General features: G+C 44.9%; 1 protein-coding gene across 1 annotated transcript in view; it reads left to right on the top strand.

Moving 5' to 3' along the window:
• Positions 1–22,641, top strand: part of RYBP (RING1 and YY1 binding protein) — a 33,360-nt gene extending 10,719 nt beyond the window's left edge. Inside the window, exons 2-4 of the mRNA XM_010718733.2 lie at positions 15,155–15,331; positions 15,448–15,546; positions 18,737–22,641. Of these exons, the coding sequence (XP_010717035.2) occupies positions 15,155–15,331; positions 15,448–15,546; positions 18,737–18,989 (529 nt within the window). The 3' untranslated portion in view covers positions 18,990–22,641. The remainder of the gene's footprint in view (positions 1–15,154; positions 15,332–15,447; positions 15,547–18,736) is intronic.
• The last annotated feature ends 355 nt before the right edge of the window (positions 22,642–22,996 follow it).

The following is a 22,996-nucleotide window of genomic DNA, read 5'->3' as shown; positions in this document are numbered from 1 at the left end:
TAATCTATTTAAAAGAAATGAATTGTGTTGTATGAAGCCCTAAATGAAGCTGCAGGGACAAATTCTGTTAAGCTCTTTGGATTTCTCATTGCCTTGGTCATCCTTCTATCCTATGAAGTTTGAACAGTGCTGAGACTGGTGAAACTTGGCATTTTTTCATTTAAGCATTTATATACGCGTCAGAGATGGTAATCAAACCAAGACCAAGCCACTTCTTGTTACTCTGTGGGAGGAAACAAAATGCTCAGTCCAATATATTCGTGAAATATTGCAGGGCCATGATTCTTAATGAGTCTCATCTGTTCATAGTGTATTCTTTCTGCTGCCAACTGAGAGAAGTTCTTGGTTTTGGTGTTGGTGTACAAATACAGTTGTCCTCTTCCTCCTATTTCTCATGTGGACCAAAAAGATGACATTCCTTCTGCTGAGCTGTGTCTGTGCCTTTGCTCATTGAGCTGGCAGGTGAGTTTTAGCTTCAGCAGCTCCAAGCAAGGCTCCTCTTAAAATAATTTCTTGCTCAAGGCAGAAGTTGTTGAAATCCCATTCATCTCTTCACAAAACTTTTACAAGTACCGCTTGAATCATGTATAGCCTGAAGAATATCCTGGGGATAAAGAGGCTTAAATAATCTTTACTTGGGCTACTCTGGTGTGTAGCTTATATTGTGTTGAGTATATGGAAAGCACTGAAGAAAATCAGTTCTTTACTGTAAGAATTCTCCCAGACTGAAACTGAGCATTTATCTTAGTGAAATTTAGTGTGCTAAATTAAGTGAGATGTACAAACGTGTTTTGGCTTAAAGTTTTCATTGGTGAGTACAAATGTAGTGCTGAACTCCAATGAAATCCTCTTGTAAGGGAAAAGTTTTCTGATTAATAGCTGTATGATTTATAACTTTGCTTGACTAGATTTCTGAAAAAACATCCCATGTCTTCTGCGGTGGTTAGAAGGGAGAGCAAAAATGGGAGCAATATACTGACATTGCTTTTGCTAAAAAGACATTGGTATTCTCCTAAAAAATTCAGTACTGATTTTCAGCTCACAAGTGTACAGGTGAGTGTAAAACTGAACTTCTTATTCTGCAGAATGTAAGTTCTTGCACTCAAATCATGCAGCAAAAGCAATCCCATGAAAATCAATTAGAATAATAGAGTACAGCCATTGCAAAATAGCATTACAATAGTTAAGTAATTATCCCACTGCATGACTTAGCAAGAGGGATAAATAATGCATGCAGAATTGTGTTGGAGCTTGTGAGGGAGGTTGGTGCTGGGAGTGAGGGGGGAAAGGGCACAGATGGAGCTCCTGCCAGGGGAGGTCTGACGGGCTGAAGCCTTGTTGAGCCTTGAGAAGGGGCAAAATAGACCATTTTCTATTTCTTTCATGCTCATTTGGAGATAACTTTCAGGAGGAAATCTTTGCTGCGTTAGCGGATGAACTCATAGCGACGTTGTTTTTTCCTCCTTGGTGTGGCACATTGGAGATAAAACGCACACACTTAAGAAAGGTGTGTGAGGCTTTACGTGGGACTGCTCCAGGATGTGCTGGGGTTGGTCTGGTGGCTGCTCTGGCCCCAGAGGGAGGGATGGAGTGGTGCCCACTGGGTTTGGGTGTACATGGGAATGGCGATGAGCTTCTTCATGGGTGGGAGGTGGTCTCACCTGTGTGATGCTCAGCACTGCCAGCTGCAGAAAGAGGCAGTGAGTGAGGCCACTGCACTGCTGTGTGAAGGGACAGGGACTCAGTGGCACACAGAGGCATTGCAGTGACTGGACAGAAGGCTGAGCTGCTTGGACAGGATATGGCTGCTGGCTGGTGCCATCCCATGCCATGGGGCAGCTCCTCTTGGTGCCCTTCCCATTCTCCTCCCTGGTGCCCTTCTCATCAGCACAGGACCAAACTGAGGATCCTGCTCGGCTTGGATCTGTTGTTTGCCTTTATGTTGCAGAAGTTTTCCTTTATTGTGTAAGGATGGGTACTACATGAAACAGCTCTTCAGCTGAGGCTGGGCGTTTGTGTAGTTGCTCTTTTGAATAGAAATTTCAGGGAAATTGTGCAACGCCTTTGTGTTATACATTGCTAGTTAAGCTCTGACAGCCTCTCACCACTTGTGTTTTGGGAAACTGAAATGGTCTTTGAGATTTCCCCAGTAGCTGCTGTTCTGTGACAAGCTCAAATGTGAATGTCCTGAGGATGCAGTGATCAGAATGCTGAGCTGCTGCTATAATGCTGAAGGAGTCTGATAAAAGGTTGGTGTAATTGTGCCATTTGCTTACTGTAGTTGGTCTAAAGCCTCGTACTGTACTCCAAATATTAGTTAGTTAAAAAAGAAAGTAATTATCCTGGTGCGCAACTTGATACAGGTTTCTAAAATTGGCCCCTTAACAAATGTATTGATTGATTATTTAGAAAGTAATTCCCATGTCTTAAAAGAGCCACTTAGTATTGAGATGCAGCATTGCTGCCCTCCAGTTCTGGGTCTGCGTGGGTTCCCTGTGTCAGTTTGTTCAATGTTCACTGCCACTGACCTTGGATAATTAAGAAGTCTGCTGTTTGGAGGAGATAAATGCTGCTTGTGTTTGGCACATGACTGATTAGCTCAGCTGTGGAAGCGTAGTTTCTGTGCTGCTGGCAGGATGGATGCTGCCCTGCACAGCTCCGCATCCCTCTGTGCTCCAGAGCTGAAGCTTTGTGTGGAGGTCTCCCCAGGCTCCAGCACCTGAACCACTTTGCGTGGGCCTCCTATCTCACTCAGGATAGTGTGCTACACTTGTCCTGGCAATAGTTCTCAGAAGCGAAGATGGCTAGTAAGTTGCTTTTCTGTTTTGTCTTTTTTTTCTTTCTGGTCTCCCTTTACTGATATAATAAAACCATCTTAGCAGTAGTAGTAAATCAAACCAAAGAATAGCTTTAAAAATACAGCTGCATCCATGCCAGAGTATTTTAGCTGGTGTCAACTTCCTTTGTGTTCTTGAGAGACAGAACAGTGGTGGCAAGTAGTGTTCTACTGGGCTGCTTTGTTTGTACCCAGTGGGGCACTGTCCCTGATGGGATCTCTGGGTGTGGGCACCCAGGAGGATTGGGGATGACTTGTGCTTCTTACAGACTCCGCTTGTGAAGCCAAATCTGTAGCCTTGAAAATCTGGAGGACTTTGTAATCTTCCCCCCTGCAAGGATATTATTTATTTGGGAAATTGCATAATGCCTGTTATGCAAGCAGTCTCTTTTCAGCAACTGTGTAAAGTGTATTTTAGAAAAAAAAAAAAAAAGTGAGTTTTTGTATGTTAAAGTCAGGCTTCAAGTGGCACAAAATAGATCCCACAACTGAAACGTTTTAATGAAGAGAGGCTTTAATGAAGGTTGCATTCTATTTATAACAGGAGCGAGGCAGAGCCGAGCGCAGCTCTCACAAACACTCACACCTGTTTCCACAAAGAAGTTCGATTCCCACCATGCATCCAGTTCTGAGAAATAGTGATTAAGTGCACGGACTGTGTTGCAGATGAAATCAGCACAGACCTATTAAACTGATCTATGTTGTTTTTTGTTTTTTTTTCCTGGAATATCTTTAGTAAACAAAATCTTAGGTGAAATATACGCATTCCTCACTTTACAGCATCTCTCTTAAGGATTTACTGCTTACCCTGAGTTCTGAGTCCTTTTTCCACCCGTCTGTACACATCCGGAAATAAGTCACTTTGTAGGCAAGACACTACACTTGAATATGCGTCTCTCCTTTCCTTTGCTAGCTGGTGCAGTTTGAGAGTTTCCCAGACAATCTGAATTAAAAGCAGCAGCAGTTGATGAATGGCTGTTGCTGGGGCTGTAGGAGGGCACTGCAGCCGTTGTGCCCTGAACTTGCCCGTGCACTCCCAGCGGTGCTGGGCTCTGGCTGCAGAGCTGTGTGTGTGAGGAGTGGCCATGATGAACACGAAGGTTGGTGCAGCCAGCTCTCTGGTAGAAGGAGGTGCTGGATAAGAGCTCTGTGTTAAATGTTGCACAGCTACTTTCTTTGCAGACTTCATGTTTGAACTAGGTTCTCATGCAGTCTATCTGTGTAGCTCTGAGTGCTTTCTTTAATGGGATATGTCTGAGAAGAAGACTGACTTGAACGCAAGAGGCATAAGATGAAGCTGTTGTCACAGCCACTGCCTTTTTCCTGTGCATTGCTGTCTACTGACAGCTTTTCAAACTTGCCTCCAGGACAGAAGACCTGTTCTGCTCAATTCTGTCATTGGAGCCTGTCTTATTAAAACAACAGATGAGTGTGTTTGTAAAACCACTCTGGTTTTTGTTTGTTTATATAGCAGTAAAAAAAAAGTAATTTGTGGAAGCATGGGTCCTGCATCTCCAGTGGGCTCTGTGCACAAGCATGCTCTGCTGCTTTCTGACAGGCCAGCTTAATGAGACTTGGCTGTGTAATGCTCTCTTCTGAGATTTATTTTCAGGTATTCTAGCTTGCTACAGGAGAATGGCAAGGTGTGGGTGCCTGCCATGCTTGTCTGCAGGGCTGCGGTGTGCTGGGGCACTGCTGCAGCAGGTGGGATGGAGAAGTGGTGAACTTATGTTGTGGAACAGCCTTTCCTTAAACATCTCATGCTGGCTTGCAGTGTATGAGAGTTGCAGGATATGAAGAAGCCAACTTGCTGGTGTTTATGTGCATTGTGAAGGGGTTTGGTGACTGTTGGTTGCGTGTGGGAGATGGAAAGCTGTTGCTAAGGTTGCAGGTGTACAAACAGTGCAGGGTGCAGCCGTGGTGCAGAGCTGCTGTTGGCGATGATGAGGACAGGAGTGCCAGATGGGAGCGTTTGAGATCAGGACCGTAAAGCTGGATTTACACCTTCATGCAAGCATGGAGGTCCCAGAGGAAATAAAGCAGATCTGTGCTGTGTCAGAAAGCTGCCTTGCAGTGGAAATCCCCACGGAAGAGCTCTACCAGTGCTGCAAAATGAGCACGCTTGTTTACAAAGGGCGTTTGTGGCCAGGCTTCCTACTGCAAACACACATGCCTGGAGGTTCGGCCCCAGCCCTGCAGGACCTCCGCGCTGTGCTGGGCAGGAGGAGCCAGCTGGCAGGGATGGGCTGAGGGCTGAGCCTCAGCTGGGATGGACCATCTGAAACACCAGGCCGTGTTTGTCATATCCACAGCAACCTCGGGCATCCGGAGGCTTGGGGATGGCTCCATATAAATGTATGTTTTAAGTAGCTTCTGAAATGATCTCACTTTATGGGGTCTTTCCCCAGGCTGGGAGGAGCAGCTCCCAGCAGCAGGAGCCAGCCAGCCGTAGGGCGCATGTAGCTGTTGGCCGGAGCTGCTCACCCCGCACTGAGCAGCACACAGCCAGCTCTCTTGGGCTGCTGCTGCAGAGGAAAGGAGCTACGTAAACAGGGAAGCTGCAAAGTAAACAGGCACCAACCCAAAGCCGGCCCCTGTGCATCCCAGGCAGTGAGGCAGCGGGTTCCGAGTTAATGCTGTCTGCTGTTGAAATGAACACGTGCAGGAGAGCTCTCTGCTTTGTGCTTGTGCCATAGCGATCATTTCCATTCATCTTTTTGTGATACTCGCGAGGTTGTTTGTTTTGAGGAAATTTGTCTGAAAAGCTTGTGGTTCTTTAAGTTGTTTTTGCAGTATTTACTGTAAGTGGCTGCTTCTGCCTTTTTGACTTGGTGTGCCTCCAGCGTTCCTAGTACAGGTAATGATTTTCAAGCAGCAAACTTAAACCTATGCCGCTTTCTAAGTTTCCACTGAATCTTTGAAGACTTCTGGGCACTGGATCCACATGTCAGGGTGCTGCTGTCCCTCTCCCAGCACAAAAGCCTTCTGTTGATGGGATCCTGCAGCTTGCTGCTGCTGGGAGCCACTCTGGCGATTGAGATAAGGGGGGAATATTTTCTCTTTTTCTTCTCTATGGTTTGTTGCACCACTGGGCTAACCTGGGAGGCTCTGGCTCTATTTTTCTCCCTGGCTTTGGTGCGGTGTGGGGATCTGCACTCCTAGGAGTTGGCTGCTTAAGGCAGTGCATGCTGTTTTGTGCATTGTATTTGAGTAAGAACATGGTTCTGTTTTTAGCTTGCTTTTACTTGGAATAAACAATTAGCCACACAAATCCAGGAAGAAATTAGAAGAGGAAGCAGTGTGAGATGGTAGTATCTCACTGACTCATTTCTGCAAATCTGTAGCAACGAGTAATTTCTGTAATCTTGTAGATGTGCATCTCTGATGTGGTGTGATCTTGAGGATCGGAAGACCTCTATGTATTTTCTTCTGCTGTAGTCATCCTGGGGTAAGTCACTGCCACAGCTTCCCCACTGTTAGATGGAGATGAACCAAATTGGTAAATACAGGTGGTACTGAGGTGCCTGGGTGGTGTGGTGTGGGAATACACCTGAAGCACCAAACCTGCCCCTCTCTGACTGCTCAGTGATGGTTGTCAGGACTTTCATTTAGTAGTTCTGGTGTTGTGTTTGGTATTATAAAATAAGGAGCATGTGTTTATCAGCAGCAAAATACTCTGTAACACTGTGCGTAAAAATTCCTGTATTTAGCTGTGGAGTTAGGAATCTTTTATAATTTTCTGAGTACTCATAGAAATCTGTAATGTGACATCAGATATAAGCATAGAAGATCTTGGTGTGTGGTACAGCATGCGGGGTATGAGGGGCTGGGAGGATGCAGCGTGTGCTGTGATTGGGCTTTCTGGTGTGTGTTGCTGTATGGGGGAAGTGAAACTTCACAGATACTTTGTGTGTTCTTCCATTTCCAGGAAAGCTCTTCCTGGCACTTCATTTGTCTACAAACCAGTTTTGCTTTCATTGCCTTTCTTCGTTAGGAACAACGTTAAATGTGTGCCTATCTGCTAATTGCACATGGTCAGCTGCTTCCTTCTAAATAAAGTTAACCCCCAAATCTTCACTTGCAGGACCATCCTGGAGCTCCAGCAGCACGCTGAGTGCTCTCACTGCTCTTGCTGTGTGTGCTTACCTCTGAGTGGGCAACCACAGCATTTGTGCATGCATCTCCTCCTCCTGCGGCTCTGTGCAGCTGCTGGCAGTGCCCTGGGTTCCGTGTGTCCACACTCATCTGCTGCCTTGCATCAGGCTGCCAGTCCTCAGCGTGCTGTGGGTCGGGCACGCAGCCAAGGGCTGCTCTGTGCCGGCAGGGAGAAAGCATCAGGAATCCCAATAATGCACGCAGCAGTCCCTGTGCTGCTCGGTCAGTGGAGACGGAGCGAGTGAGCTGTGGAGAGATTGTGGGTATTAAGTGGGATGGGTAATGAAAGGCTGCTCGGGCACTGATGGGAGGCTCTTTAAATGGAAAATGACTTTAAGTGATGGTGCTGGGCTGGTCGTGGTGATTTGCAGCTGGCGCGGGTTCCTGGCTGAGCTGGTAGCTTTCAGCAGTGATAACCACTGCTGTGTGATGGAGCACCAGGATTGTTTTGGAGAATTCAAAGAAAGAACTTCTAACGGAGCTTGCTCTCTTTCACTCCTTGGAGTCCAGAAGAAGGGCAGCTGATTGTATTTCTGTATGTTTATGTAGGTCTGTTTTGTACAAATAAACGTTAGGTGAGGAAGAGCTGAACTGAAATCAGTTCCTCCAGCCCAGGAGTGATAATTCTGAAAGCCAGAGTGGTGCTCTTGGGGCTGCAGTGCTGATTTCCCTGATGCAGGTGTGGGAACAGTGGCAGAGCTGCAGCTGGGGGCTTCCTGGGCTTCTCTAGCAGAGTGCTGTGCTCAGGCACAGTGGGTTTCACTCGCCTGTCTGTGCTCTGTTCTCGTTGTGTATCATGACAAGAAACAAGGCTCTAGGGCACACGGTTGCCTTATAAAAAGGCATGCCTGCCTGCATCCTTGTCTCAGAGCATCTGGTATTCCATGCAGTGCTAGGAGAGCACGCTGCTCCACTGGGCAGGGAGCTTTCCTCTCGGACCACAGACAGCAACCGTTTCTGTGCAGTGTGCTGTGGCAGAGCTCGGCGTCTCTCATGAGATAAAGCCTTCCTGACGTAGCTGAATTAAAATCACCACCTTGCTCACTTGGCTCCTTTTCATGGCATCCCTGGAGATTTAGGGCCTACAGAGACTGCTCAGCATCTGCTGTAGAACAGGTAGCGTCTCATCGTGCTGCTGTGTGAATTGAGCCTGGCTGGTAAATGATAGAGAAGTCTTTTTTTCCCCAAGCATACGGAGTGCTGCTGTGCCATGAGCACAGCACGATCTCACACCAGTGAACTGGCACATCCCTGCACTGCAGGTAGCTCTGCAACACGGGGACTCCAGAGGAATGGCTCAGCTGTTATAAGCACAGAGCTGTCAGCCTTTGTGCTGCCGGTGCACCTTGCTGCAGGATAGCAAGTTGGGGGACTGTTTGCTTTCCACAGGATTACACACAGCTCAATAACGAGTCCAAAAGGAAGGAGCATTCAAGGAATTGTTTTGTTGTAAATCTGAGTATTTTATTACACGCATTGTGGTTGCTGCCAGCTTTATGAACTGTTTTCCAATTTTTGCTAGTGAGAGCAGCTTATTTCTGACACGCGAGTGAAATCGCTTTGGTTTTATCATCCTTTGGGTGATAGCAGGCGAGTAAATTTTGTGCTGAGATCAGTGAATTTTCCCTGACAATTTTAGAAGTTGTAAATCAGGGATCATATGGTAGTTCTGCAGTGAGGTGTGTCTGGATGGAGGTGCCAGAAGCAACAGTGCTGCAGCTTTTGCAGTTTTGGTGACCAAAGAACATAGCCTAAGGAAAAAGAGTCAGTGATCTCAGGGCCATCATCTCAAGTTCAGACTTGGTCGCGTTTTTACGTTTATGGCTGCATCTGGTTTTGTATGAACTCGGTTGTGGGTTTTGTGTATGACAGCACAGTTTTCCCACTGCTGTAGAACTTCTTCCCTGCAAAAACAATTTTAAGTTGTTGCAAAAGGAGGGGTTTTACTCTCAAAGAGCAGTTTTGCAGAGGACCTTGCGAGGATGGTTCTTCACTCCTGAGTGCAGCAGGAGCTCTCTTTGCTGCTCTTTGTGCTCGGGGGTTTGGAGCTCTGTCCCTTGGTGGCAAGCAGGTGGACTTCAGGGAGAGCTGTAAGGGTGCTTCTGCAGTGACAAATACTCCAGCCATTCCTCAGACATCCCCGCTCTCTGGCTTTATCCTCACAGTGTAATTTGTATGCCGATACTCCTGCTGCTGAGCTCCTTCTCCAGCTGGTGAGCATCATGATTTGTAAATATGCCCAAATAGTAAGGAAAAAGCCAATGCTGAGGCTCCTGATAAGACTTAAGAGTTGCACGTTCCTGCAGGCATCACTGAAAGAGCCTCTGACACCACAGAGTGACGGATGGGCAGCAAGCAGGCAGCTTCCAGTAAATGCTTTCTCCAGTAGTGCTTGCGTTTAATTTAATAACCTTTTAATTCTTAATCTAAGGAACAAAAAAAAAAAAAAAGAAGAAAAGGGAAGGGTTGCCTTAACAGTCCTGGCTGTGCTGTATCTGCACATCGCTGCCCTTTGCTGCAGAGCACACAGGAGGCAGCAGGTGGGCGCTTGGCAGTCGCTGAGGGTGTGCTGGAAACTCGCCGTAGGTGGCCATGCGTTTTTAAATGGACTTTGTGTACTCTGTGGTGAGCAGTGGTTTTTGTGTGTGTGAAGTCATTATTTTCTTGCACTTTTTTCCTTCTAAAATGTTCAGACCTAACGCTGGAAGTCGTACATAATGCTTTGCTGTGTTCTTATGTATCCAGCTCGCAGCAAAGCCTGTCCTCCCCGTAGGCACAACTGTGTCTTGCTCATGAAAACCCCAAACCTGCAACCCAAAATTAGATCTTCCTTGGGTTAACTTACTTATTTTTAAACATCTACTTCAAACAGTCAGTGCAGAAGGAAAACTCCCTTCTTTCAACAGAGTACTGCTCAGTCATATGTTTCTTGCTGTTTGAGCTTTCGTTCTTGGTACTGCTGCTGTCCTGTGGTCTTGTATTACACGGGGAACCTCAGGTGTCTGTACACAGCTCCTCTAATGCTGTGTAGTTGTACACTAGGGGCAATTTGTCCATTCATCTCTTTTCTTGCTGCTGAAAAAGGCTGTGTGGTCACCACAACTGAGCTGGAATACACACATGCATGGAGTGCTCATCCTGTTGTTTTTATGGCTTACTTTCTCTAAAGTTTAGGTTCTTCCAGGTGTAACATTCCTTAAAGGAGGCAATTTTATTCTTTTCTGTTGGATATGTCCACGGGTTGGTTCCTAACCTCTCTTGCAGAATTTCTCTCAAGTGGGATTACTGTACCATTGTTCTGGCACTAATGGTTTCATAAACACATCAATACTTTTAGTCCCGTTTTTCCTTTGAGCAGAGAGACACTCATGTTGCTGGGATTATTAAAATAATCATGTACTTCAACTTTACACTGCGCTGCATATGAAACAGATTTCCTCAAAAGAAGCAGAGAGCCTCTCAGAGGTCTGCTGTATCACCACTTGCATCAAAGCTCGAACAGCATGAAATTACCCAAATCCTCAGTACTTCATGTTACATGAGGCTTTTGACTCTGAAATCCCACTTGATGCTACTTTCATTCTTCTGATAACAGAGTTGTAGGAAAGTAAGAGCAATTATAATTAGATCCACATTGCTGGGATTGCCGGAGTCCCCGTGTGTGCTGCTGTGGCTGTAAAGCAGGCTGCGGTTTCCACGCTGTGCCTTCAGGAGATGGGTGGTTTGTGATGTGTCGAGAAAGCAGGATCAGAGAAATCCCAAACAGATACAGAAATTAGGGTCACATGAAAAATACGGTGAGACTTATCCTCCTTTATCCCCCTGCAAATCCAGCTCCAAGTAAATAGCACATGTTGAACGCGTGGTGTGATCTGTGTGCAGTGCTTGTGCTCTATTTTCAGCCCTGAAACGACTTTCCAAAGGCGAGCCTGAAGATATGGAAGGAAGTGCACTGGGAGATGCTTGGCAGAACCTTAGGAGTACAGTGCTTTCTTGTTCTGGGAGCACAGCAATCTGTGGGAGCCCTTGGTGGAAGGACTCATGCTTTGGGTGCTTCCTGTTGGTCTCACGCAGTGTCACTTAATGGGACAGTCCCAGGGTACAGCCCAGCTCTGTTACAGGAGGGGTAGGATGGTTCTCTCTGCAGTCAAGAGTGTGACTCAGTGCTCCTTGTGGGGCCCTTACAACTTGAGATGTTCTGTGGTAGCTGGGAGTATTTGTGTGCAGCACGAGGTGAAGACCTGGGTGCCCGAATCATACTCTAAATAGCCAAATCTGTTCAGCTTTCTCATGAATCACAATTTCTTGGCTGCAAATACTTTCTCCTGTGGTCAGCTGCAGTTGAACACTATAATTAATGTGAAGCAATTGGTTCAATGCACCTTTGAAAGCATAGTTTAATTGTGCTTAGTTTTAGGGTGGGAGAGGCCAATTCTTGTCACTGGATTCTGAAAACTCAGGCAGTGTTCATTTATGTCACATCAAGATTGCAACTTCACAGTTGGTTCTTTACCCAGACTGTCACCTTAAGTAGGGAGAAATTGCCCAAGCAAAGCGTAACTTAATGCCAGGTAAAGGGAAACCATCTTGTCCTGGACACTTGCATCGACAAGTTGTTCTTATGCTCAGCTGTTGGCATCACTACAGTAATTCTGCCCTTTTTGTTGCTGGCCTGGAACTTGGATGTGTTTGAGACCACTATGCAGTGTTGCATCTCTTCAGAGACATTTATTGTGGAGACTGGGATTTGTTAGCTGTGTTGTGTGCGTGATGACATTGGACTAAATGATGAGATAGATATTGGTGCTCTGTTTAGAAGAGGCTGAGATGAGGTTTAATTTTTGTTGCCTGATGTTCATGGTTTGTATGATTTGTTTTCATGTTACGGACAGCAAGTTGGTGAGCAGATTTGGGATTAAAATGGTTAATGCTCATTTCTGAGGCTCTCTGTCATACAGAAAATTTGGAAGGGGCTTTAAGTTTCTGTTCAGGTTATTCTGCTTGAGTGATAACTTACATTTAGATAATAATGGTGTATTAGAGTTGAAGCATTCTCTTTGGAGGGTGCCAAAAAAAAAAAAGTGCCAGATGGAAACAGAATTAGGGTGAGGGACACTCAGCCACATTGTAATGTTCAGAAAAGAAAGGAAAAAGAAATTTAGAAGGAAAAAAAAAAAAAACAAGCAGCAAAAAGGGTTCCTTCTGTTTTTATGAGTTCATGTTCTGGAAAGGATGCAAAGTTGTTGTAGCCCTCATGGGAAGAGACGTAGTTCTTCCCACTGGCTTTATGTCATTGCTTGCACTCAGGAAGGCAAGGTGAGTGGTGCCCAGTGTGGGCTGTCACCCAGCAGTGCTGCTGCTGCTCCTGGAAGGCTGAGCAGCCGGCGTGCTGCAGGACAGGGCTGTGCTTGGAGCGAGGCTGGGGTACTGCATACACATCCTTTGGTTGTGGTTACTATGGTTATGGCTTGCTGTGCTGGAAACATGCTGTTGTGCTTGCTTTGTTTGGCTTCTTGTGAAGGGCCTCTAACCAGCAGGTCCTGGCTGGGGCAGCACTGCGGGCCTGACTGCAAGGCATTGGTCACTGCTATTGCTATTACTGCTATTATGCCAGTTGCTGAACTGGTGTTCTGACTTGTGTTCTTTTATCAACTAAGGCCACTCATTAAAAAGAAGTAATTTCCCCTTTAAAATTCAAATCTTTATTCAAGCAACGTGAACTACATCTCAGTAGCTGTGAAGGTTGAGAATTACATCACAAACAGCAACAGAATTAAAAACAGAGAGATGTGGAAAGTGGTGCTCTCAGGTTCCTGAGCTGGGACTTCCCACACAGAGCCCGAGGTTCTGATTTACCTGCCTGGGTAAACAGCAGATTGCTGTGAGCGTGGCACGGGAGGCAGCTCCACGCTGTGGGGTTAATCATGCAGGGAGATGGTGTTTGCCTTTTCTTTCAAGGTTCCTTGATGCTTGAGACTTTTCACGTTACTTTTTAAGTTATAGGAAGTGAAAATCAGGAAACAATGCATGAACATCCTTTTTTATTATTGTTATTATTTAATTGAATTAGCTGCTGGCAAGGAAAAATGTCATAATTTTCTGTTCCTGGAAGAGTGATGGGTCAGCAGGTTGCTTCAGACAAGCTGCTGCTGCCAGCTGCATGTGGCTGCATCTGAGTAACTTCTCTGAATAACAGAAGGCTTTGTTGCATGCTTATTCACAGTCAGCAGACAGAAATTGCTGTATACCAGGATTCTAGGTGCCAGGGAGCTGAACACCTCTGCTGTTCTATAAACTGTTGCATAGAACAGGGAACTGCTTGGTCTGATCTGCAGAGCTAATTATTGGTACACCATACTTACTGAAGGCTGAAATCCAGATTCTTTGTTCTCTAGAAAACGTGCAGATTGTAGCACAAAATGCATAATAGTTTCTGTACTGCATGAAAAATGCAAATGGTGATGGTAGATTACCATAGATTACCCCGATTCCAGCCTGTAGACGTGGCAAAAACTTGTGAAATCAAGTGTTAGGGTAGATGTGGCTCAACATACATTTGTAGGAAGAATAGCCACACAAGAGATGGCTCTGGAGGTTGGTGGTGCCTGTTGCTGGAGCAGGCTGACCAGGCTGCCCTGTTTGTAGGGCAGCAGCCACGAGTTCCTCCTGGGTGCTTGTAGTGCCTTGGGTTTGTGCCCTGTAATGCTGAGCAGGACCAAAGAGCAGGGAGCAGGTAATCAGCAGGGCGGCATTAATGATGTAGGTGATGATCAGGCTAATAGGGTTTGTGTCAGGGTTCCAGCAGCAGTCAGTGGTGTAACTGCAGTGCAGGCAGGTTCAAAACAACCTGGGAGCTGTGTGGGGTTCGTGGCTCCCCGTAGTTCCCACTGTCCCCGTGTTGGTGCAGGTGTCAGCTGTGTGCTGCCTTGAGAGTCTTTCCTTAACCTGCATAAAGCTTGAGCTGTGCTTGTAACCAGTGTAACAACGTGGACAAGCATCAACAACTGTTGCAATTAGAGTTCAGCTCCTAATAGAGTTGACAGCTCTGTTTCCTTCCCCTCCAAAGCCACAGGGAGGGTGTAGGTCTTTGTGGGGTAATGGTACTGCTCTGTACTGGACCAGTTTGGTTGAGGAATGCAGAAGAAACCAAGGTATGAATTACTTGGGACTGTGGGAGCATCAGGTTCTTGCATGCCTTGGTGGTTTTTATTTTTATTTTTATTTTTTTTATAAATCATAATTTGAAATTGTCTTTGCAAGACATTTTGCTTACCTTTGTTGTGTTCCCTTTTTCTTCCTGCCTCCAGCCTGTGAATTGTGTTGCTGTGCATTGCTTGACCTGTGCATTGCTTGGTGTCCTTGCTCAGACTCGAGTTCTTGTGGCAGTCATGGCATAAGCTGGTGCCTTGCCCTGGATTGCCACATGCTGTGATGGTGAGCAGCCATTCCTCCTGCCCTGTGCTGAGGACCTCACTGTGATTTGGAGGAGTTGACTCTTTTGCTTCTCTTTCAACCCAAGGGTACACTGTATATATCCCAGAGCTCCACTCAGGGCTTTCAGACAATGGTGTGAGGACAACGTGCTGGGGGCTGGCACAGCCTTTCTCCCTACAGGGTGCTGAATGCCTGTTTGTTTTCTGTGAATTTCAATCCTGGCACTTGGGACAAAGCCATCTCAGTTACCTTCTCTTGTTCTTTGTTACATGTACTGCTTGCTGCATCAGTGCACCAGAAACTCATTTGAAAAAATACAGCTGGAGCCTGATAGTTATCAGGGAACTGACTTTTGTCTTTACCTCTGTTCCTTCTGTTGAGGAGTAGCCCGTGCAGTGTGGTTGGCAACTTCTTGGAAGCTGCTTTTCACTGTTGTCTAAGTTTGGGCTGTGTTTTCATGAAATGGGTGGGAGAGAGGGAGCATTATACTTAAGAGCATTAGATGAGGCTGAAAATGGTGGAACAGTGGTTGGGAGCATTTCTTAATTTGAACACTTGTGTCTTGTTTGGTAGCAACAGTAGTATTCAACATGAAATGAGGGCATCCATGTGCTATTTCTTAAGTGAGGTATTCTTCCCCAGTTGCTGAAATAAATCTTTGCAGTGCTTTCTGTAAAGTAATTGTTGCTTTATAAAGTCTGACTACAGATCTCTCTATTATCATTGTAGAAAACCTAGGATAAACTCTCAGTTGGTGGCACAGCAAGTTGCCCAGCAGTATGCAACCCCACCACCACCCAAGAAGGAGAAGAAGGAGAAAGTGGAAAAACAAGATAAAGAAAAACCTGACAAGGAGAAGGAAATCAGTCCCAGCGTCACAAAGAAGAACACTAACAAGAAGACTAAGTAAGTTTCAAGGATGCAGTGTTAAATGTGGCGTGACTTAAGCAGTGCTGTGCATTGATTGATTGATTTGAATGTTAATCTAACACAATCTCCCCTCTTCCTTCCCATTCTTACAGACCAAAGTCAGATATTGTGAAAGATCCTCCTAGTGAAGCAAACAGCATACAGTCTGGGAACACTACAACAAAGACAAGCGACTCAAATCACACTTCAAGGTAACTTTATGGAAAGCATTAAGCTCCTAATATCTGAGAATTGTATTACATAGCAGACACTGCTCTTTTGGTGGGCTGACAGGACTGTCTAAAGGACAGGATCTGGTACAGTCAGTATGACACGACCTTCCTTGGCTGTGCATGTGTAAGCTCTCTAACGCTCTTCTGGTGAGGACAGATTCAAGCATTGGAAATACTTGTTCTGTTAGCCACTCAGTTCTCATTTCATTGCTTAAATCATATGTCACTTGGGCAGTAATGTGTCTTGGCTGGACTGTATTCATCAGTCATCGTACTGATCTTGGTCAAATTCTTGCCACTGTTTGATACCAGTAACGAAGGCTTACATTTTTTTATTTCCTTACCTGTAATTAAGTCATGGTAATTGTCAGGGTAATTCTCTGAGTGTGCTGGAGTTAAGACTGTGTGAGCAGATTTTTTGGAATCTTGCTATCAGCAAAAAGCATGAATGGTTGGTTTTGTTTACCTATCTGAAATGAGCAGCTGTTTATGGAGAGAGGTTTGATCCTAGTCTTGCCTACACTGATACTCCGTGCTTGTTTTCCTTAAGTAGTGTCTTGTGCTCTGCTTCATAAATCAAAAATTGGGAATCAAAGTATAGGTTTTATGTTCTTGTATTCTTGGGCTGGTTGTAGAAGTACAGCTTTATTGCAGTGATTTATTTTTTTCTTGTTCTTTTTGAAACAGTACTTCCTTCCAAGCTTAGGATGCAGGAGTCTCAGTGCATTTGACTAATGAGATAATGTTATGTTGATAGATTGCATCAAATAATTGTTTTCACTCCTTAAAGGAGTCATTCTGTCTACTGCAGAGTTATCTAGTTCATGTTTTGTGACAAGACTTTGTCATTCCTAATTAATCCTTAGTAGTATCAGGTCTACCTGGACTATTTTTAGGGAATACATAATGTCCTTTGAATATTAAACTCTGTTTTGAAGTGCTTAGTTTAGTGGAACTGAACTTACAGCTCAGTGCCCTCAAGAGCATTGTCAGTCGTCTCTTCAAGGCCCTGATTTTTACAGAGTTCCAGGTTACCTGTTTTATTGGTTTTCATGCCCAAGTTTCTTAGCATTTTTTGGTAACTCTTTGAAGGAGTCCTGTTTGAACTCCTGGTTCCATGCTTATTTCTGACAGAACCTTTGTTTATTTCTGCGTTGTCCTGCACTCTTTGTTTTGAATTGCATTTCTTACTTGGCCAGAAACTTTTTCAACTATAAAAGAGGATGTGAAGCATCAGTGCATTTGGTCAGTGGTGGCTTTGGAGAAGCTGTAGCAGGAGCGCATGTTTGGTGCTGTCAGGAGGTGGAGGCGGCAAGGTCTGTTTATCTGGGCCAGCATTTCTTGGGCTGAGTAAGAGAGAAAACAACTGCCCCAGCCCAATTACAGGAAGAGCTGGGTTTCCTAGAGGAACTCAGGGTTTGAGGAGGAAAATACGTACGTGTACTACGCTTCCGGGAACGCTTACCACTGCATTCAGTGCTGATGCTTTGGGGCAGTGCTCATCTGAGATGTTATCAAAAGCTGACGGAAACCCCAGAAGTTGCTGAGCTGGCTGCCCTTCCTTGTCACCCACAAATGAGGTGACATCATCTCATCTGGTCTGTGGTTATGTTACACTTGCTCACTAAGTAAGTGCGTATGTGCAACGCGTGCACGTGGGCGTGCGTCTCACTGCTGCTGGGTTGAGAAGACTGGGAAGTATTACCTGTGGGTATTCCTATGTGGTTAGCATTCTGGTTGTGTTCTAAAGCTATTAGAATTGTTGCTCCTGCTGTACTTGTTAGAAATATACAACTTGTTGTATGGAACGCCTTCTAGGTTTGATATGAAAATACTGCTTGTGCTGTAGCAGCTTCATTTTTGTTAAGGAAGTCTGCAGCAGTGCAGTTGTCTATCCCTGAAGCTGTACATTCATCCTTAATGCTTCTTTCTATTCTGTCTAGTTCTGGAATACCACATGGATTAACTTTTTAAGGACTTCCTTCTTGTTAACTTAGCACTGTGAGCCAACGAGTATACATGGCAAATACAAAATCAGCTTAATTTTCTTCTTTGTTTAGGCTGCATTAGCCTAATATGCTGTAGACAAAGAGAAAATTGGTTTAAAAGCTGCAGTTATCCTTCCCTCCATCTCTTGGAATAAGGCAGTTCTCAGCAAGCTACTTTTCACTGAAGTATAAAGACTCTCCTTTTTAATTTCCCTACTGAGAATATTCCACTGCTTAAGTCTGACCTTTAATTAGGAGGAAAAGCAGTAAATTGCAGCAGTTGCTGAAGCTGACTTGGAATTGGTTGGCAGCTGGAGGAGTGTCCGAGGTTTGTTGTATCAGGGCTTTGGACCAGCCCCTGAAGCACACGTGGATGTCAGCTTCCTAGAGTCTAGACCCTTATTAGCTGCATTACTAATTGAATGATAGCACAGCATGCAAATTACTGAGATAATCCTAAGCTATAAATATCAGTTTCTTTTCTGTTATTTTTTTTTTCTCTGGCCCAAAGAGCTAGCTGCAAGAAATATTATTGTGTGTTCTGGATGTTATTTCCAAGGGAATGTTCTGAGCGATTTCACACACAGGCTGATTGGGCATCTGATTTGTTGAAGCTTGAAGCGATTGGAAGAGGAGCCAAGTTGTCCCAGTGCCCGTGTTGTTTGCAGCTGCAAAGCTCCAATATGGGAATGAAAGAGCAGTGTTCAAATGCTTTAATGTGGCTTTGTACTGCGGAGTCACAGCCTTGTCTCATAACATCAGGGCACATGGGGAGATGGAGAATTTAGATAACAGAATCCTTTCATCCTCCCTTTAGGGAGGAGATCCCTAGGTCTCCTTGGCTCCTGTCTGCTTGGCTCTGGTTTAGTGTCCTGCTTTCTAGCAGAGATGGTTGAAGATAACTGTCAGCAGCATGGCACTGTTTGCTCTACATGACAGGTCTTCCCCTGGGATGGAACACCCTGCTGCAGGGAGCAGGAGGTCAGGCCTGTGTCCTCTACTGTGCAGCATTTGCTGCTGCCTGGGTTCTCTTCCCAATTATTACAGTTTGTGCAGGCAAGTGGAAGGAAGACCACCAAACTTTTTGAATGCTGTTTGGTTTTGTTTTTTTTTTCCCTAATAAACTCTTCCTTTCTCATTTGTTTTCATTTTGTTTATAAACGTTTTCTCATTTATTCTAGACCCAGACTGAAAAATGTGGACAGAAGTACTGCACAACAGCTGGCAGTCACAGTGGGAAATGTCACGGTAATTATCACAGACTTTAAGGAAAAGACTCGCTCCTCTTCCACGTCATCTTCTACAGTGACCTCCAGTGCAGGCTCAGAACAACAGAATCAGAGCAGCTCGGGCTCTGAGAGCACAGACAAGGGCTCGTCCCGCTCCTCCACGCCAAAGGGGGACATGTCAGCAGTCAATGATGAATCTTTCTGAAAGTTGCACATGGAGTTGTGGAAACTATGAATCAGGGTATGAAATTCAAACACTCCACCTGCCCACGCTGCTCACGTCCTGGAGAGCCTCCTCTGTGCTTGAACACACTTCCTTGGACATCGACCTCTTACTGATGCAACCAGGATAATTTCTGCTTGCCGTGGGCATCTGGCCACCAAGGAATTTCTCACCCTAATGATTACTCTTGACACTTTTATGTATTCCATTGTTTTATATGATTTTCCTAACAATCATTTATAATTGGATGTGCTCCTGAATCTACTTTTTATAATATCTGCTGTGCACAATTTTCCATGAACGTTACGACTTTTGTTTTGGGATAGGGAGCGGGTGGGGAGGGAGAGGGGGCTTTATTTATTGCATTCACAAACTCCATCCTTTCTCAACATATCCTTTTTAAGTTCAGTTCTTCTTCCAGTTATACTGTGTACTATCAGTTTTGATATAAATTATATATAAATATATATATAAATAAATATATATAAAGGGTTATTTGAAACCAATACATGGAAACGCTGGTGCTTGAAACACTGTGAAGTGAAAACAAAATATTGAGCAGTTAGAGATCTGAGACAGTCCCCTTCTGTGAAAGTGCTGAAACTGAAATGGAACTGGTCGTAGGCGAGGAGTGTTCCTGGAGGTTCGAACCTAGACAGGACCCGTTTTCTTGACTTGTTCCTTCCCCATTTCTTCCCTAAGCAATGGCTAAAGTGTACTGAACACAGTTTGGATTTTTATACCTTGGGATGTGAAATCAGAGGATCGCTCCAGGGCAACTCATGTTTGCACTGGAGTGACTCGGCTCGGCACTTTGCAGGTTTGTGTCCAACTGGAGCATGAGTGCTCAGAGCCAGGCTGGTGTCAGCACACCCCGATCCACATGCTTTGGTAACGCGAGCATCGCTGTATCATGCATAGCCAATCCCACAGAAGTTCAGCATTCTTAGGTTTAATGAATTCTGGCTGTTTTTCAAACCTGCATCAATAACTGACGTAGCTCTAGAACTGGAGTTGTGCTTGGGATTTCAGGCAGCAGTGCTGTGGGGTTGTTTCTCGCTGCAGCACGTACTTGGGTGCCATCAGCTCCATGTCCTGTGCTGCATGATTGCTGTTCAGCACAATTCCAGCTGTGCTCCAGAGCAGCTGAGCAGCACCCAGCAGGGATGTTAGGCATGTGGCAGCAGATGCTCCTGGTATCCTGCTGCAGAAGCAGTGAAAAACTTTGGTGCTGGGCACTGCTTGTGACCAGCACCTCCTTCCTTTGTGCTCTGATGTATTTAGGCTGCCATTCCTTTTCCTGGCCTGTTAGTGTTGCTTTACAGTTTACCTTCCATGCATTATCCTGCTAAAACACTAGTCTGAAGAGGTAGAAAAAAACCTCTTTTGCTTTTTTTTTTCCCCTTTGTTTAGTGGCCCCAGTGCTTTGCAGTAATTTCAGGCACAGAGGCGGTGGCTTTGGTCAACACTGATGCGTAACGCTGGGGTATGATGAAAGAGGGCCACTTTTATTTTCTGACAACTCCGTGCCCGCTGTTACATTGTGAATTATTTGCTCAGCAAGAGGCGTTTCTCTTTGTGGAGGCAACTGGTGTAACCTTTCCTTTAAAATCAGCGTGGTTTTGAGTAGCAGATGTAGGTTCCTTTCACACAGTGACAGAAAGCCGTGCGGTGCCACCAATCCTTCCCAGCCTCTGCCTGAGGGTGCACGCGGTGGCAGTGCCGTGGTGGTGGTGGTGGTGTTCCCAGTGTGTTCCTATGGGCACCCCAGTGTAATTCTGCTGATATCCGCGGTGTAGGCCGTCTTTACCTTTTTAAGCATTTTTAAAGTATTTATTAAAGAACCAAAGGAAACCGGATGCTTCCTATGAGCATCAAGACAATTTATTATACATAGTTTTAAATACTATGAATTTCTCAATCCACATTTTAACATTAGTGGGATATTGCAAAGACATTCCTTTTCCAGTTTTTACTATTCCTTTAAGGGTCTCAGGGAGGGTAAACTGGTCAGCCATATTTATTTATTTTACTGAAATGTATTGGAATAATTTTTTAAGAGAGATTTTTTGAAGATGCCCCCGAACTTGTATATTTTGCACTGCTTTATAAATGATCCATTATCAATTAGGCTTGCGCGCATGGTGCCCATGATCCAGCGGCGCGTGCGAGCGCACGGCACGTCCCTCCAGTGGGGCTCTTCCTGGTGCTTCAAGTCAGCCATGTGCTCCCACTCGTCGTTGAATCTGGGAATTTGTGCAAAAAAAGCATTGTGTGTACCGGGAAATGGCTTCTTTCTCAGATGGATGGACCTGTAGATGAGCTTTAATGCGGTACCCGGCTACTCATCGGCTACTGGTTCAGTAAGCAAAATCTGGTTTTGGGCGTGCCTCCTTGATGAAGCAGCTTACTGTAAATAAGTGGGAAAATGTCTTTGGGACAAGTGACCTGTAATTCTGCATTTGGTAGGAACTGCTAGCAAAGCATCCAGCTCAGCCGGCCTCGTTGTGCCGTGGGTTTGAAGGACAGCATTCACTTCTGCACTTGGTTTCTGAGCTCAGCACCCCAAGGCACGTGTCCAGAAATGGGATTCTGTTCACACTGCATCCGTAGGTTTCCTGCTGTTGTTGGGGAGCGTGGCTAACAAGCAAGCCAACAAAACACTAGTCTAGAGGAAGGACCAGGCTCTGGGCGCTCAGTGGCACAGAAGCAGGTAAGTAAAGCACAGTGTTACGTTCGCTAAGTTTCAATTTGGCACAGACACACACATACCGACACAACTTGCCCGACTCACTCAGTTTAACGTAGTTATGCAAAGGAAGAATCCAAAAGCATTTTAAGCAAACAGATATTTATTTTAATTGGAATACTTTGCTGGTCTCAAATTGGACAGATCTAAAACGTGGCGGTAGCTTCCATGAGTTTATTTCCACTGAGATTTTTCACCTGCCTTACCAAGATCATTCTCAGTCTACTTTTTTAAGCTCTACCATAAACTTAAATTATTGAAAACTTATTAATTGCTGACTATATAATAACCTTTGCTTGTATGTAACCGAATGGTTTTAAGAGCCAACATTTAGAGTATGACAATGGAGCTGAACAGTTTTTAATGCGCAAGCAGTTCTGTTCTTGTGTATGACTTGTAACCTTAATTTACTGTGTAAAGATGGTTACATTATTTCCTTAGCTTTGTTTGTTGGAGACAAATATAGAATGCTTGTTTAAGTATGTCAAAACATAATCTTATCTTGTGGATTTTTATGTTAATGTATTATACGAGCTATATTTTTCATTTGCCCAGAAAGACAGCTTGTATAACGCTTCTGAAAGTTTTTCCGCTCTGTAAAGTCTTTAGAGCTGACAGTCCTGTTAGGTTTGTTTTAATCTTCATGCTAAAGTGTCAATGGTGGTTTTGTGAACTGGTCAGAAATTCACAGGTCTTAAATGTTTTCGAGAAATTTATATTGGACACTGCTCTTTGTCTAGCAAATAAAAGATGTTAATATATTCCTGTTACTGGCATGTGCACGACTGTTATTAGAAGCCACTTTATCATTTTCCTGCTTTAAATAGAAATGTCTATTTATGAATTCTGCTTGTAGTTTTTTCACAAATAAAATAGTAAAATTTACTTCCATCTGAAAGCTCTCTTTTTTGGGAGATGCCACTGTTCGGTAACAGGGAAGCACTTTATCTTCCCTTCCAGCTGTCACTGGAGCACCCCAGTTCTGCAGAGCCACGACTGTGAATCCGCCGTGCTGCTGAGGGTATGGTTTGGGGTTTGTGGTGGTGGCTGCAGCACTGGGGTCCTCTTCCTGTGACACCTTCCCTGTGCTGTGGCCATGAAGCGGTGCAGCTCCGTGCAGGTCTTGGTGAGAGCCCTTGGGAGCTCCTCCGATTGCCGTGCGCTAACGAATTCCCAAGAGTGGGATTAATGGAACTTAAACTAATTGAGGGTCTGACTGTATTTTTGGTGCTTAAAAGTG

The sequence above is a fragment of the Meleagris gallopavo genome, chromosome 14 (genome assembly GCF_000146605.3).
Source record: "Meleagris gallopavo isolate NT-WF06-2002-E0010 breed Aviagen turkey brand Nicholas breeding stock chromosome 14, Turkey_5.1, whole genome shotgun sequence".
In the NCBI taxonomy this organism is placed as follows: Eukaryota; Metazoa; Chordata; class Aves; order Galliformes; family Phasianidae; genus Meleagris; species Meleagris gallopavo.
Note: the sequence above shows the minus strand (reverse complement) of the source record. Positions and strands in the feature narration are given on the sequence as shown.